The sequence below is a fragment of the Micrasema longulum genome, unplaced genomic scaffold (genome assembly GCF_059751315.1).
Source record: "Micrasema longulum isolate JH-2025_06_02 unplaced genomic scaffold, ASM5975131v1 h1tg002264l, whole genome shotgun sequence".
In the NCBI taxonomy this organism is placed as follows: Eukaryota; Metazoa; Arthropoda; class Insecta; order Trichoptera; family Brachycentridae; genus Micrasema; species Micrasema longulum.
The window spans coordinates 66,386-83,435 of record NW_028279422.1 but is presented as its reverse complement, the minus strand read 5'-3'; the positions used below and the strand labels follow the sequence as shown (position 1 = coordinate 83,435).

The 17,050-nt window shown below is 31.4% G+C and overlaps 1 protein-coding gene across 2 annotated transcripts in view; it reads left to right on the top strand.

The window, feature by feature from the left end:
• The window catches only part of dve (SATB1_N and homeodomain domain-containing protein dve), a 201,252-nt gene that overhangs the window by 155,107 nt on the left and 29,095 nt on the right, over positions 1 to 17,050 (top strand). For both annotated transcript variants that reach the window (XM_088239792.1, XM_088239793.1), the window contains exon 3: positions 15,710 to 15,925. In XM_088239792.1, coding sequence (XP_088095918.1) covers positions 15,710 to 15,925 — 216 coding nt within the window. The remainder of the gene's footprint in view (positions 1 to 15,709; positions 15,926 to 17,050) is intronic.

The window sequence follows — 17,050 nt, the reverse complement described above, 5'->3', positions numbered from 1 at the left end:
GCGACCGTAAATATATAAATATATATATTACAAATGGTTTGTGGTCATTGGAGGTTTAAGGATTCAAAATTCACGCACTTGGACTTGCCCCTAATTTGTGTGCGTATTCCCAATGACAGACGGTCGCTACATTTAAGTTCACTTTACAAATCCCGGATTTTTTTTACGGTCAAAAACGACTGCAAAGCAGTGATTTAACCCTATCGAAAAAGAATAGTTTAAATGGTAGCGCAATATTCTAAATTATCAATATCAACAAAACAACAACAACATTTATAATTTATTTATTTATTTCATTGATAAACCCTTACGGGTTACATACGTTTAACAAAATATTTTTACTTTTAAAATTCACATTTTTCTGTTAATGATAATATTTTAAACATCTTTTGTAAAGGTTGTGTAATTCTTTTGTTTAGTTTTGTCTGGTAGTTTATTGTATAATTTTATTCCGTGGTTTATTAGTCTTGACTGTTTTTGTCTCGTTTTAGAAGGTTGTATATGATATTTTTCTGCGATTCTCGTATTGTGTCCATGTTTACTACAATTTTTTTCAAATTTTAGTTCTTCGTCTACAACTACATCAATTTATGAATAAATTTTAAGAATTCTAGTTTAAAGAGTTCAGTTACATTTTATTGCTTAGTTTGTTTAAAAACTTCTTTAGTTGCTGTTAGACAGGGATTCGTAATATGGGTGGTTTATTTATCAAAAACCTAGAAAAACGTTGTGTTATATAATAAAAGGGGAAAACGACAGCGACTTATTAAAAAAATCTGACGGTAGAAGTCCTTAAGAGGAAACGCGGTCGTACTTTTCTTCATATAAACGTATTCCCGTTTTTGTTTTCATGAAAATGAGTCAACGAAACATCGATTTTGTAGATTTTAGTTAGGGATAATCAGTACGACGTACAGTTTTCTTTTTCAAACAATAACGGAGAGACATATATGAGAGAGTGATAGAAAAACTATGTACAAATACCCATTAACAAATTTCTCTGACACGCATTTCCTCTTAATTTTTTTTTTACTTTCGTGCTAACGGCGGCACGGCGCGGTGCGGTGGTGCGGCGTGATCGGAATCATCGTCAGCGGGCGCACACGTATTTTACCTACTTACAATCACATGCAATGACGATGCAGACTTTTATGATCTTATCAGTCAGGATTTAAATTCAACGCGATCATTAATTAGTTGCAGATTACCACCCTTTTTAGGTCTCTGATCAGAAATCAGGCTATCTGTAGACACGGAAGCCTGAAACCTCAGTAAGCCTTCATCCCTCGCCGCCTTGAGTAGGTAAGCCGGGAGAATCCAGTTAGATATCCGAGCCAGTGCAGTGTGCAGTGTGACTGGTGACCGGTCAATAAGCTAATCCTAATGTGCATGCAAAGATCGCGTGCATCGCCGCGCCACTGCAACCTCTTCCATCAACGCAACACACCCACTCCTCACTATAAGCCATCCTCTCTCGCGATTTCGTTACCTTCGGATTATAGCTGATTTTTCAAAGCTGGTACAAAACGTACACAGCAAAACTAGTGTGGATTGATTATAATATTTTATGTTTTTGATATTTTTAAGTATTTATAGTTTTACTGTCGTCCTGTACAGGTTCAAACTATTTATATATTAAACAGATTGGAATTAATGAGTATATATTATAAAATAACACTTATTCTAAACAGTCTTAAAATCTATTCAAATTTACAAAAGGTATAATTATGGCATAATCTGAGCGGACACAGTAAGTGTGTCATCGCGAGTCAGGAGTGACAACACCGCTTGCTTCTTGAATGCTTGCCTTTGCTGTAGGAACACATCGATTGTACCGTTTAACGGGATTTCGTTCACTGTTCTGAGGTCCTTGGCAGAGAGGAAAAGAATTCGGTGTTGGTTTTATAATTTCCCACAGCAATGACAGCATCGGTACGCAAGTTACGATGAGGTACATTAAGGTTAATCTGAGCATAGGCATCAATTTGTGCAAGAATATCGAACCAGCTAAAATTCTTTTGAATTCTGAACTGAAGAAATGAAAGTACTCTAGACGAATATAATAGTTCATTATAAAAGTATTTGATCTAATTCTGAATATTAACGATTTTTCAAATTTACGTTGCACCGATTCAATCCGCGTTATATAAATATTATAGTTAAAAGACCATATTATAGAATTAAATTCGAGCAAACTACGAACAAATGATTTATGAAATGTAATTGCAATTTTTGGGCTTGTGAATGGCATAGATATTTGCAAAATATATCCACAGATTTTTGACGCTTTCTTGGAAATGTGATCAATGTGATTATTATTTTGTATCTTTATTTTCTTCTTATAATTTTTTTATATAAATTGAATCGTCTGAATTATGATTAACTTTATTTAAAAGGGGAGCATTGTTCGAAATGTCATTATTTAATTACATTTTTTTGTCAAAAATAAACCCACGTAGGCATGGCCTGTGCGTGGATATACTAAATCTAGAACATATTATAAAATCTATTGTGTAATAGTGAAATAGAAACATACACGTAATGGGTTAAAAGCCCGTAAAGTAATGGATGCCGACTACAATTTGTCAAATAAATAAATATAGTACAAAAATGAAAAGTTACATTGAGGTTTTTTTTGCGTGATTCTGCATCAATATTGAATCAATACATTATATTCGTTTTACTTTACTTATTTTGTATATTTTGTAATATTAGATGAAGAAAAAAATGCAGAAATTATGGATATTTTTTTGCTGAATATTTCACAGCTTAAGTAAATAGGGGAATTTTAAAAATGAAGTTTGCGGAAGGTCAGTTGTTTATACGGCCAACTCTTAAACTAGGGTCACATGTTCGATTCCGCCAGTTGAAAGAAAAAATCAAATAAAGATCTTTTTTCAATTGCTCCGGATGTTGTGGTTATTATCAATCATTTCCGTCCATATGCTGTATTTCCTACCGTTATTCCTTTTTTAAAAATGTTTTATTGAGTTAAAAGTTAATGAGATTTTTTTCTGTTTTTAATGCAGTAAAATAAAACTTCAAGAAAAATAAATTATAATTATTTTAATATGGATATTACAGAAACAGGACATGTTTATTTTATATGCAAATATATTTTAAATACTTACAATTGTATGGTAAGTTTTGTATGGAATAAAACATAGGAAACTATGCAGTTTTTTTTTTTTTAAGGAACAAACATTTACATCTCATTAGAATAGTAGCGAGTAAGTGAGATGGCGCTATTTCGTAGGAATATTTCATAAGCCCCGCGAAATGGGAAATGCAAAAATATGCAGAAGTTCGCGATCCGTTCTTAACCATTCTTCCGCCCATTGCCGACCGTGATCCCCGCTGCAAATAGCGGGAGAGGGTTAGAACATGTTAAACACTTGTTAAGGCGCATATACACACCCTGGCAGGGCGGAACTTGGAACATTCAAATATGTATATCTTTTGCTTCACGAAAATCAACACATGGAAACAAAATATTTAAAAATTACGGAACGGAATAGAGAAATATATTTTTTTTCAATTTTAAAATAATGGGCTATAAAATACAATCGAGAAAAAACTTTTTTTTTTGTACTATTAGTACCATAAAAATTACTTTCAATGTATTAAGTTGTATTAAGTAAATTATTTTTTTAAACCACTTCTTATCAATATCCTTCTTGTTTTGATCATATTTCTTTTATTTTAATAAATGGTATATTAATTATTTATATAGTTCAAACTGTCGTCGTTTATTGTAGTATAATTTAGTGAATACACATCATTGGAAGGCAGGCCCTACTTTGTATACATTGCTTATAGTTTTTATTTATATTCATTTAACCTGTACATCTGTTTGTATTCGAAATAAACTAAATAAAAATAATTTTAAATTCCCGCAAAATCGGCTCATCGCATTGGCCACGCCCGTAATAATTATTTTTTGTCTTTAATAAAAATAAAAAAAAACTGATCTTGGATGTTACGTACCATATCATATTTTATCGATAGACTCGTTGTTTAATTATTTATTCATTTATACATATTACACTTTGCCTAGCAAATAAGGGTGTACCTGTCCCAAGCTAGGCATTACATTTTAATACATAATAAATATTTACAAGTTAAAAGAAAGAACAGCCAAATAAAATATAAACATATTAATACATACACATTTACAAGTATATATACATATTCATACACACATACATATATATATATATATATATATATATATCGGTAGTCAGATGGCAGAAGGGACCATCTGTATTTTTTATGTGTTTTAGTTTTCTAAAGTTTTAGTAAATATTTCGGTAAATACACATAGAAAAAAAAACTGCATTATTTAGAATGGTAATTTGTTATTTTAAAATAATACTAAAATATTTTAGTTTGTGGATTAAAGTCTTAAAATTTAGTCTTATTTCAGCTCTCCTGAACGTTTTTGAAAATTACAGATGGTCCCTTCTGCCATCTGACTACCAATATATACATACATATATACACATATATAAAATACATACATATACACATACATACACACACATACATATACCGATGCGCATACACAAAATATTTTTTTTTTAAATTAAAATATGTGAAACTTCAGGATTGTCTTTTGTATTTTTTTCATAGTTCTTTATTTTTATATTTTATTCTAAACATCCAGTAAGAATCTCCAATTCGCGGCATGTATTATCCTCTCTGACTCCCTACGACCAATGTCACGAAAGTCCGTTGTGGTCCCGTTATTAGGTTCGCGGACTCACAGTTCAGAGGTTCGAATCCCGCCCTACCACAAAATTATTCCCATTTTGTAATAGTGTGTTATTTACACCTCGTTAGAAATTTCATTCGTACTGTATTTTTATTAGTTTAAGATAACTTTAAAAAAATTAATTATACCTGTTTTTTTATCGTCTTGAGCCGGTCCTGCTGCATCCTCGGAATAAGTAGATATGAGTGTAGACACGGGCTTAATTCTTGTAAGTCTAAAGTTTTAATTCACACACTACTTATTCCGGGTAAGTAAGGGTACTACTGCTACCCTTAGCGGCTTGGAGCTACCTACAAATTAAGTATGATCTCAATGGCGGCAGAAAAACTTAATAATATGGATAATATTATAATTACCCATTTTAAGTTATTTTAGATTGTGAATATTTTTTTAAATTAAATTGTTATTAAAAAAAATGTTTTAATTTCCACCCACTTTAATAGGTCGATCATTACATTAAAAGAAAACAGCTTCTACTGATTGTATGATATCGTTTTTCACATACTTAATTCAAATAAAACCATTTAACATCTTTTAATTTATGAAAATTGCCTGAAAAGTATTTTTGGGAAGGGATCCGTAAAGCGTTATAATTTTATTTTTGAAGAATGCTACTAAATTGTATTTTTTTTTACTTTTAGTTTAAAACATATATATTTGTGACTCTTTTCTGTCTTTGCTAACGTTTTTATTACAAATAATAAAAACTGTTTCTTTGGCAATAGCGAAAAACGCGTTTTTTTGCTGCGTCAATTCCCGTAGTGTAGTAGTAAACTAAATATTTGTAATAAGCAGATAAGTTTTTGGTGAGATTTTAATAATTTGCAATTATTTTTGATCTTATCTTGACTCTGATCGTCCTCTCTATAATAGTGGGCAGAGGAAGTAAAAAATTCACATAACCGAGGGTGGTGGCATGCACAAAGACCTCGTAACTCGCATTGGAAATGCTGGAGGAACTTTTAAGATGATGTGTGCTTTCTGGAATTCTTATCTTTACTCGGTCAAAATGAAATGACGATTGTTCAACTCTTGTTTATATGCCAGCACTACTATACGGGTGTGAACCCTGGCACCTTACCAAAACATCAAAAAAACTTTTAACTTTCGCTTGAGGAGATTATTAAGTGTGAGGTGATTCGATTTCAATGCTAACATTGAAGTCTGCGAACGGACGCACCAGCCTTCTATAACGAGCATTTGAAGAGTATAGCGATGGACCTGGCTAGGACACATGCTGCGGATGCCGGAAAAGAGATCCTTTACTCATGTTGCTTATTCTGCTGGAAGGTCGTCGGTATCAAATTTTCGGCTTTATTCGGTGGAACTAAGAGACGTGGTAGGGGGCGAGAGTGCTGGCTTGCAATAAGTCTTCTGGGCGTCGATTATGATGGGAAAAAAAAGACGTCGTACCTTCACCTTGATGGTATAGTTGAAGATAAATTCCTTCAAGCGATTATAAAGATACACTACCGACCCTTCACCTTCAAGTTTTGGGTAGGTACATCGATATGAAACAAGGAGAAGCGTACGTCACGGTACACATATCTACGCTCTAAAATGACAAAGCTTCAATATGACGTAATAGTTGAAGAAAAAAGTCTCCCGACCGACTATAAAGGTACACTACCGATACCTCCACCATCATGTTTTGATGTAAGTACATCGGTTTAAACCGACGGGTCTAGAACCCCTCGATACATTTATCTACGCATAAAAAGTGTCAAAAATTTAGTTCCACCGAGAAGTTTTTCCTTTAATTGTGATTTATTTCAATTTGAAATCATTTTAAGGTTAGCACTTTTTTTCTTATGAGCCTATAAAAGATATGAGAGAGAAATAAGTCAAGTTTAAAGTCGAATTAAATTCCGACATAAATGTCCCTTTAATAAAACAAACGCCTAGATGTGAAAATAATGTCGCTTGATTCTCTCTTATTAACAAATAAGAGTATCTAGGCGTTAGAAAGTTGCCAATCTAAAAAAATAATTTAGTTATTATATTTTTTCCATCTATTTTACTATCTTTCCGAGTGTACGTATCGATTTCCAAAAGTCATACAAAATTCATGTTCAAGCGAGCATTTTTTGCTTGAATTAGGATTCATTGGAGTTTATAATCGCTTTGCAGTGAGCACTTTTTATTACAGAAGCCTATTTAAACTATAAATTAGAATTATTTTTTATGTTAATGACGTAACGCGGACTAATTGTTTGCGGTCATTCCATTGGCTTGTTTCGATCATATGATGTCGATATGATAAGTAGATAGAACATACAGAGGTAAGATACAGATAGTACAGAAGTTAAGTATACCTTTTCGATATATACAGATGAAGATAGCATTCATAATCGAGGCACTGGAGGCATTAGATGATGTCCACATGCTCCACTTAGGAACGGATGTGGAATTTAAAAAAAAAATGTTATTATGTATTTCATTCCACTACTGGATCTCTGGCAAACTGTTGTCTAGAAATAAATATAATACATCAAAGTCAATGCGTGATTGTCACGATCATTTTAAATTTTGTTTTAATGTGTAATATTTCACGCGCCACCTTTAATTTTCGAACCCCCGCGACACCTCCGCGCTCCGCTAATACGATTTAATTTTATGCCGGATTTGCGTTAAGATTTTCCAAAGTACTGTAAGATCTGCCCCCGTTCCTCGACGCGCAACCCCACTACACGCATACGTAGCGCACACTCGCACATAAACACTCTGTACCGTGGAGTGGTAATTCCTTTTCTACAAGAATCCAGATCCTCGGTGAATCCCGACTAAGTGGTTTAGTGTTAGCGCCTTATCGTATATAAAATAATATGTTACGTATACAGGTGAAATCTCTTAATATTCCATATCCACGATAACCGAATTCACTGGATTATTATATATAAGCGTAAAGGGAAATACAATCATTGAATTAAGCCGAAATAGCTTAGATATAGCCTAAAAATTATCTACCTGAACAAATAATGAACATTTTTAAAGCGACGCAAGGCATTTTTTTGTTTCAAAATAAATAGGCCAGTTATTAAAAACGTCATCTCTTCGTATTTTGGACCATCGCGCATCGATCCTTTAGGTATTATTTTTACTCACATATCAAAGGTTTCAGCCCTCTTTTTACCATTTTTATTTATTTATTGACGAATTTATACAGACCATCCTAACAATGGTGAATACAATTTATTTTAATAAATACAGGTTCTAATAAAAAAAGAATACAACTAAAAAATAAATTTTTCTAGAACAAAACAAAAATTACTACCCCAATACAAGACAGTCTGTCATGGTTATTTTTGCTATACGAGTGGGTATTCGGTTTGAATTAACGCAATTTTTATACAGTTCTTTTCCGAACATTTTTTGCTCTCCATGGCCCTTACCATATATTTTTAACAAAATTATAATTAATGACTTATTTAGTGACATAAAAAACATTAAAAAATTTCGTATTTTTTTTTATTAAAAAAGAAATACTAGCATTCTTATAATTTACTCAAATATTTCAACTTTAGTGGCCATTTTCAACGAGCTGTAAAAAACTCACTACTAGAAAATGGAAATCAAGATGGAGTAGAGTAGGGTTCGAACCTTGGACCTCTGATCCGTGAGTTCTCAACACTAGCCACGGGACCACAATCTGATTCATTTACATAGTAACAGTATTATTTTTTGCCTTTCGCAAATTTATTATTTTTCTAAATTTCTTACACTCAATGTGTAACATCGTATGAACCAAGAGAGCTTTCGTCGTCTTAATATGAATTAAACCCAGCTTAATATTTGCTTGAAAGTTATCGTATGCGCTAGTAAGGAAGCTTTTACAATAAATAATAAAGGGCATAAAGGCACAAGAAAAGATGCAACGTTTAGCGTTATTAAGCATAAAAAATGATGTTAATTTATGACAAGAACTAGAGAGTTATGTATTCAGTATTAAAATGATTCGCGCATTTCATTGAAATGTCAATAGTTAAAATATTTTTAGATTTGTGGTGGATTATAAACGATAATTTAAAAGCATGAGGCAAATTATTATTTTTAACGTTATTTATGGAAATAAACAAAATGTTTACATAAAATACGTTGTTGAATTATGAAGACTTTATTTTTTAAATTTTCTGAAACATAAAAATACGTTTATAAATCACGATTAAATTAAGTACTTTGGTAAATTGCAAAGAATGAGAATAAAATTGAAGATAAAAGCTCGGTGTAAACGCTTTCTGTTGCTGGGCGTAAACTGTCTTTTATAATAAAACCTCATTTTATGATGTAAATCGTTATTGCCTTCAATTAAACCAAAAACTTAAACATATTCATTTTAAAACAATACAGGTATTTGGGCTAATATCAGCATAACCAAATCTCCTTTAGGTGACCAAATTAAATCCAGGTTCAATCCCTCAGGAGGTCCGAACTATTGTTCTCCCCTCTCCTCCTCCTCATACCCACCACCATATTCAACCCCCCACAACTAGCCCTTAACCCCTAACCGGACCGTTAACGTTCGTTTAACGGGACGAAATATTTAATCACACTATCAGAATTACAATATGTCCGCTAACTAGGACATTCTCCTAAATTCAGGGTTGTTTAAATTTTAAAGAAATAACTAATTTATTGAACAAGTTGGTGTTTACAATTTTTTTTTCATCTAACACATTAGTTATCAAAATAAATTTGGTTTTCATTAAGACAGGATTTAAAATATAAATGAATAAATACCGACAGATATAGGGATTATTTTAGAGAATTAAAAATGGAAGTCTATGCATTAATAGGGCTTTTGACTTGTGATTGACTGGTTTAAGTGGGCATTTTACACATTGTGTAATATTCATCACTTTTATGTGTCGATTTCAGTGAAGTAAAAGAGAAACCTTTATTATTGTGAAGAGATTCATATACTAGAATTATTTTACATACTAGGCAACTCCAGTTATTTTTAAACAAACGTTTAGAGAAACTCAAAATATTGTAAAAAATAAATGATTCGACCATATAAAAACATTTTTGAAAATCAATTTTACAGAAAATAATGTTTATTAGACGTGGGTAATTTTTTACTTTTTGACACTTTTGACTATTTTTATTTTATATTAATCTTGATGAATAGAGTTTAAAACACCGCGCATGATAGCCAAACGCTATATACAGTATTTTTTTTTTATTTTGTTTATTCAGAAAAACAACAGCAATACAAAAAAATATACACAGCACTATAAAAAAAACATAAAATAAAGCCAAATCAGTTTTCCACATAAATACAATTATAAAAATCCAGTTCAGTTAGATATTAATTCATTGAAGTGCATGTGTGCGAGCTTTTTTTTGTGTGAGGATGCGTGTGTAAAAATGTGGAGTGTGGTTTCAGTATGTAAACCATCCTTAATATTTCATTAAATTAATATTTGAATGACTCACTTTGTGATTTTCGTGTTAAATTATTTATATATAAATATCATTAGCGTGATTTTCGACCAAACAAATACATTTATTTATTTATTTACATACATAAATTTATTGAACATTATTTGAGACAATAAGTCCCAACTCCGAGGGACTAAAAGTCCTGTGTTTAGATGGGACGTACAATTATATGACACATAATGTAGGATTCGAAACATAAATAATAATTATAAAAAATATTGAAAAAAACATATATATGGCACATCAATATGGTAAACAGTAAACTCAAGCATATGGAAAATCATCAAGTAGTTTCCTACTCAAAGCCCTCCCACTAAGGAAAATCCAGTCCTTAAATCTTTTCTTGAAAATAATTTTTGTCCTTGAGAGCTTCATACGTTCTTCCGAAATTTTTTTTTTTTTTTTTTTATTTTCTTTTATTCAGGAAACATACAGTACAGTTACAAAGTTTAATATTTTACACAATTGGACTTAATTCTAATGGACCAGTGAAGTTTCCATATTAAAAAGCAATTAAATCTAATGTTAATTATGAAAGTATAAAAAAGAGAAGGAAAAAGAAAACATAAATGAAAGTTATTTAAATATTTAAATTTAAGTGAAAAAAAAATATATTTTAAGGTTTGTAGTTTGTAGTGAGTATTTACAAATGGAAATAATATTAAAAATGAAGAAAACTTGTAAGAGTAATTAAGAATTAAGAGTGGAAATAAAGAATGAAAAAAATACTCCGATGTAAAAATAAAATAAAATAGTAATAACATTTTTTTTTTTTTTAAAAAAGGAAAAACATAAACACATATTTATTTTAAGAGATTCAAAGAAACGATGAGAAGAATCTTTAAGTGAAATATAAGACAGTAAATTTAAATTTAGGTCAATTTAAAAAACATCTTCAAAATAATAATTTTCAAGATGTTTTTTAAATTGAAAAATAATAATACTGAACACTTTCGGTACGATAAATAAGAAATGTATTTGAGCAAAAGTCATACGGGTTTTGGGTATGTTGGAGGGCACCGGAATATTATTCTCAATAATAATTTCTGTGAAATATAGTTAAGTTGTTTAATTCAGTACATTCAAGTAAATTATTTTAAAATATTAATGCGAGGTTTTCTTACTAAATATTGTTTTATATTTATAAATAGATTTCCAATACCCCTTCTCTTGGAGTCTCGTGTCCAGCTAAGACCAACTAAATCCTTTATGAATATGTTCGTGGCATTAGTGGGCAGGTCCGGTGCGGGAGTTGGCGCTAATGCTGACCGTCGCCCGTGCACCCCACGAAGGGGGCCTTTACCCAGCCAGGCTCAGGATTAACTTAGCCTCGGGTCTTCCAACGGAAGACGATGCTAGGAGTACAATTTACAGCGTAACTTGGTCTAAAATGACCAAAGTTTAAATTTAATTATGTATATTTGAGCAAACAAAAAAATTTCATTATTCGACCACTAAGAAAAAGTGAACCAACGAGTTTGACTTTCGTTCGAAGAAAATATGCAAATTTACGCCCACTAAAAAAAATTTTGAAAATGGGTGAAAAAGTAAAATGAGGTACTGGTGTTAAGTAGAAATCAATCACTAGGATTTAAACTAGAAAAATTTAAAATTTAAAAAAAACTTTGTTCAATTACCACATTTTTTTCTACCGGCTGGTTTCAAGGCTTTACAAGCTTCTTAATAAAGGTATCCTTAACAAATTAATTATACCCTATTTTATTTTATCTGTATTATGTCAGTGTATGGATTACGGATTAATAAATCAAGTTATTTTTTCTTGTATGGACGGTAATGTGAGATACACACGCTCAAAACTAGACAGGAGTAGACTAAAGGAAATATCGTTTATTTGGTTATTTTTTTTCTTTTTGTTCGCTTCTTTTGTTCGCTTTTTTGATTTCTATTTTATTTTAAAATTAAATTTATAAAACTTAAAGAAAAATATTATTTTTTACTATTTTATGCCTCCGATCAGATGCAAATATTTAAGACCATGCTCCATGTCCATGACTATACAATGGTCATTTCCAAAAAAAAATTTGAACTTTCAAATAACGAATTGACCAAATTTAATTTTTTACTTAATTTTTTTGTTATTTATTTTTTACTGTCATTATTTAAACTCCATAAGAATATTTCCATATCGACGAAGGACAGAAAAAAAGTTACCTAGCTACATTTAGTAACTTTACATAAGAGTAATAAAAGTTTTTTGCTGATTTTTTTTTATTCATAAAAAAATCTCATACACTCGTAGTATTTTTGCGTGATTCCTGCATATTTTAAATAAAAATTTAAAATACGAGATTCTTTATAAATATTTTTTTTTAATGTTGACTCTTCTGTAAAGTTGCTATATGTCGCTTGGTTTCTTTTTCCTTTGCAGCGTCGATATGTATTATTTTTTTTTTATTTAATGAAATGCATGTTTAGTTTGTAACAAAAACAATAAACTTACTTTAAAACAATGTCTAATAAGGTTTAACAGCCATGAAGTTTTTTGGTGTAAATTACACCTTATAACTTCATTATTTCGTGTCGACCTTGCTGGGGATCAAAACCGGGACCTCATGATCGGCAACTAAATGTACTAACCATCACGAGGCAAACTTGTTTCATTTTAGATTAATTTGAGTGAAAGTATTTACATTTACGATGAAATCAAATATTACAAATCGTCTTATTAAACATCTCCATCTTGACAAAGTAGTGTCCGGCACGGTAAGTCTCGGGGGGTATTAGGGGTACAGCTGACCGCCATCGCCAACCCAAAGACCAACTAATCCACGGGCGATATTAAACCCGAGGTGTTAACCTGAACCACCCCCGGGGGCGGCTCCGGGTTAACCCGGCCCGGCCGGTTAGGGGTTAACCCGGAGGAGGACAGTGAGGTGAGGGGTGTATTGTGGCCAAAGACCGTTTTACTTTGCCAAACTTGCGGGATTTACGATCGCCGGACCTGGATTCAGACCAAAGGACGCTTAATTAAAGCCGTACATAATTAAATATGCGCTGTGTTGAGACTAAACTAAAATACTACATTCGAATATGGTATTCCTAACACTCGTTATTAAAATTGGTCAAAATAATTTCTATTCTCATAAAGTATAAACCAACAAAACAGAATAACATTCATGTACACAATCAACCTTTTAAACAAATATATCTCACGTTTTTGAAATAACTGTGACTGTATTTATAATTAAATTTATTAATTTCATTTCTTTTTATATTTACAAAAATCAGCACATAGAAGAATGACAGAATCGTTTTTAGGTGCTCAAACGTAGGGAGAATGGTCAAAGTTATAACGTCAAGTAATATTCTCAACCTGACGACAGATTATAAACATGTCAACGCCTAAACGCCTCTCAAAAATGTTCTCGATCTGCTTTGAAATATCCATAAATTAAAAAAAAAAAACGAAAATACGATTGTATTTTAATTTATTTGAGGTGTAAAAACTGTTTTATTTTTTCTATTTTTGAATTTAATGGTGATCGTTTTCATGATTACCTATCTAAAACTACTATTTATCTGCTGTCTAGATTTTTGAAAAGAAATAATCCACTCAGCACATAGTTTAGAGGCTTGTCGACGGGTGGAAAAGAGGGAATATGGAAGGAAGTTATGAAAAATACACCACAACACCCAATCTAATTGAGAAAGAATCTTTTTTGTGTTATTTTCTTACAACTGCGGGAATCGAACCCGCGACGCCAATTTCGCAGTACCGGTCAAAAAAGGATATCTGTAAAATATAGGGAAATCATTTTTTTCAGAGGTATAGTGAAATGTGTTCATGCGTGTTGTGCATAAACGTAAATTAAAAGGGTGTTTTTGTTTGTAATTTTTTATACAATAAATTTTAAAAATAAAATTTTGTTTACTTTGTATTTATGGCAGCCTTTAAAATTATATAAAATATTTCCCTCACCACAAAATAACGCAGTGAGGGCACATTGTTTTTAATTTAAAAAAAATAAAGACAAAGATGGTAACAGAACAAATAAATTGACTTACAACCATGTACAGTTGTCGGCGTTAAATAACGGGACATCGGGCTTAAGAGAGATATCTGGCCTAATCGGATTTTGAAAAGCATCGTCTTTGTCATTCATACAGATTCCGTATTCGCGTGACAGAGAAGACGCTATACAAAACCGGGAGTCTCTTTCTTAATACCGATGTGTTTTATTAACTGCCGGGTATTGTACCTACAACTGTTTCTTTTTTTACTAAACTTGACGACTAATATCGTATTTTATAGTTAACATTGTTGAAATCTTATATTAAATAAAAAAAACAAAAAATATACAAAATGTGCAATTCCTTGAATAAATCTTGATTTTCTTATAAACTTATTCGCCATGCAGCATAATGTAAAAATATTTATTTTTTAACTGCATCAAAGTAGAAATTATATTTTCAGCACGGTAACAAAGTCGCGGGTCCGCCATCAAAGGCTTTCTTTGTGAATATATTAATTTTGTCTGCTGCATTTATTCTCCTAGTTACTTATTAAGACAATGCTTTGTGATTTTTAATTAGTGAGATTAATTTGCATCGATTTCCCCCTACTACTACTGAGAAGGAAAACTTTGAAGTTCCTTCATTTCAGAAAGTTTTTTAAAATCACAAAAAAGAAGCAATTGGTACTCAAAATATATTTTTATGTATTTTAAAACATTATTTTATAATATTTTGTTAAGAATAAGCATTCAACAAATATATTTATATTTGTTTTAAACAATAAACTAAACTGCAATAGACCAAGACAGAGACATGCACTCTTCTTTGCTCCTGTACTATACAATGTATTTATTAATGATGTGAGAGATATGAGAATATTAACCAATTACACAAAAACATACTAAAAAGTGGAACAAAGAAAAAGATGTGCTTGATTACGTTGGCTAAATTGCTAGCAATATATGTTACATTTTGTTTTTTTTTGTAGAAAACTGATTTATTTTATATTTTATTTTATTTAATTTTATTTCATTAGAAAGCCAACAGATATTTATACATTTATATGATACAATTATATTATAAATACATATCATAAAGTCCAATTAGAGGCTTCCACATAATATTGTTACTGTAAATGTTGTCACACAAAAAATATACAAAACATAAAATAACCAATCATTCAAAACTTATAATATTACTAAAAATGTAAATGTAATACATATTATGAAAAATATATCTCCTTTTGAATATTGGTCACACAGTTGCACATTATAATATATAATTCAACTATAGCTGACCATGCAGTGTACATTTATTATGTGCCTACATACAGAACTGCACATAACCATATTTATATAAAAATATCGATATTTTTCTCAAGCCTATGTGTTCTGTGCTGTAATTCAGCACCGAAAAACATTTTGCGACACAGCGGGGTTCGAACTACGGACCACTGATTTATAACTCTTAGACACTACAGCGAGACTAGCTCTCATCCTTTTCGTTTCCTTGTTGCAGCTAAATCTCTTCCAGTGCACTGCGTGGTAGAAGGCGTGACGTCACTGGAGGCTTTCGAAGCCGTGGGTGCGCATCCCGTGGCCCCCGCCCCGCGGCGCCCCACCGTAGAGGCCGACAGCTACGTAATCATCCCTGCAGCCACAGCCTTCAGGGACCTGGTGCCCGCCGCCCTGGTGAGGCTCGGGTACCCCCAGGACTGTGCCCCCATCGCCAAAGGTAATCCGCTGGCTTAATAAAGCTCTACGGCCATCACAAAAAGCTCTTTTTTATTAAATGGAAAATTAATAAAATCAACGTAAAATAAAAACCAAAGATTATTTTGTTTATTTCGAACAAGGAAAAAGTGTTTTATGTCTCAATACTTTTCTAAGAATTCATTTATTTATTATTTTACAATTTATGTTTTTACATAAAATATAATGTTCTCTCACTGGTATTCTGTGCCGAGGGAAACATTTTACATTACTTTGAAACCGCAATACATTTCCCTAAATATTAAACATAATAATATCATATAAAAAACATACAAATAAAAACACTCTACAAATTAGAACACTGTTTTACCTTTGGCATTATTAATTACACAATTTCAACCTAATTAATTTCTCAAATATTTTTAAAATGCACAGTCTGCCCAAATAAGTGATACCTGTTTTCAGACTATATTTTATTCTGCAATAATAAATGATTTACTCATGTTAACAAATATGTATATATTTATAATCAATCACTTACCGACTTTTAATGTCTAATGTTTCAAGACTAACCTTCTCTACGTCAGGATACTAACCTCTTTCTTTTTTCGTTTTTTTGTAATATAATTGGAATTATAATATCGTACATTTCATCCCGCACAAAATGTCTAAATAAAAAACAGTATATTTAAACAAATCATTTTACGGTTGTTCAAAATGTTTCATGTAATTAAAACATTAAAAAATACATTACCACAGAGATAGAGAACACTTTAAAAAACAGAATATGGTAGACTAGATATTTACATGGCTTTAAACTTGACATTGTCTGGTTTACGTGGCCACTTAACACGCGGTGCAACATTCTCCATTCTGCCTAAGAAAAAAAATTAAAACCCGGCATGTGATGAAATAATTTGTTTTACTAAAAAGTTTTACGTTTGAAATGTTAAGTCGAATTAATATAAATATTCATAAAATATCCTTGTACACTATTACATATAAAAACAGGAACACTCCCACACTACCAGAAGTCAAATTAGAGGATGGGTCATGGGGTCTACCACATACTCTGAATTCGGCAACGAAAGGTTTCTGGGCCCAAATTTCTTTAATTTGTTCCCCGAAAATTGCAAAACCATGACCC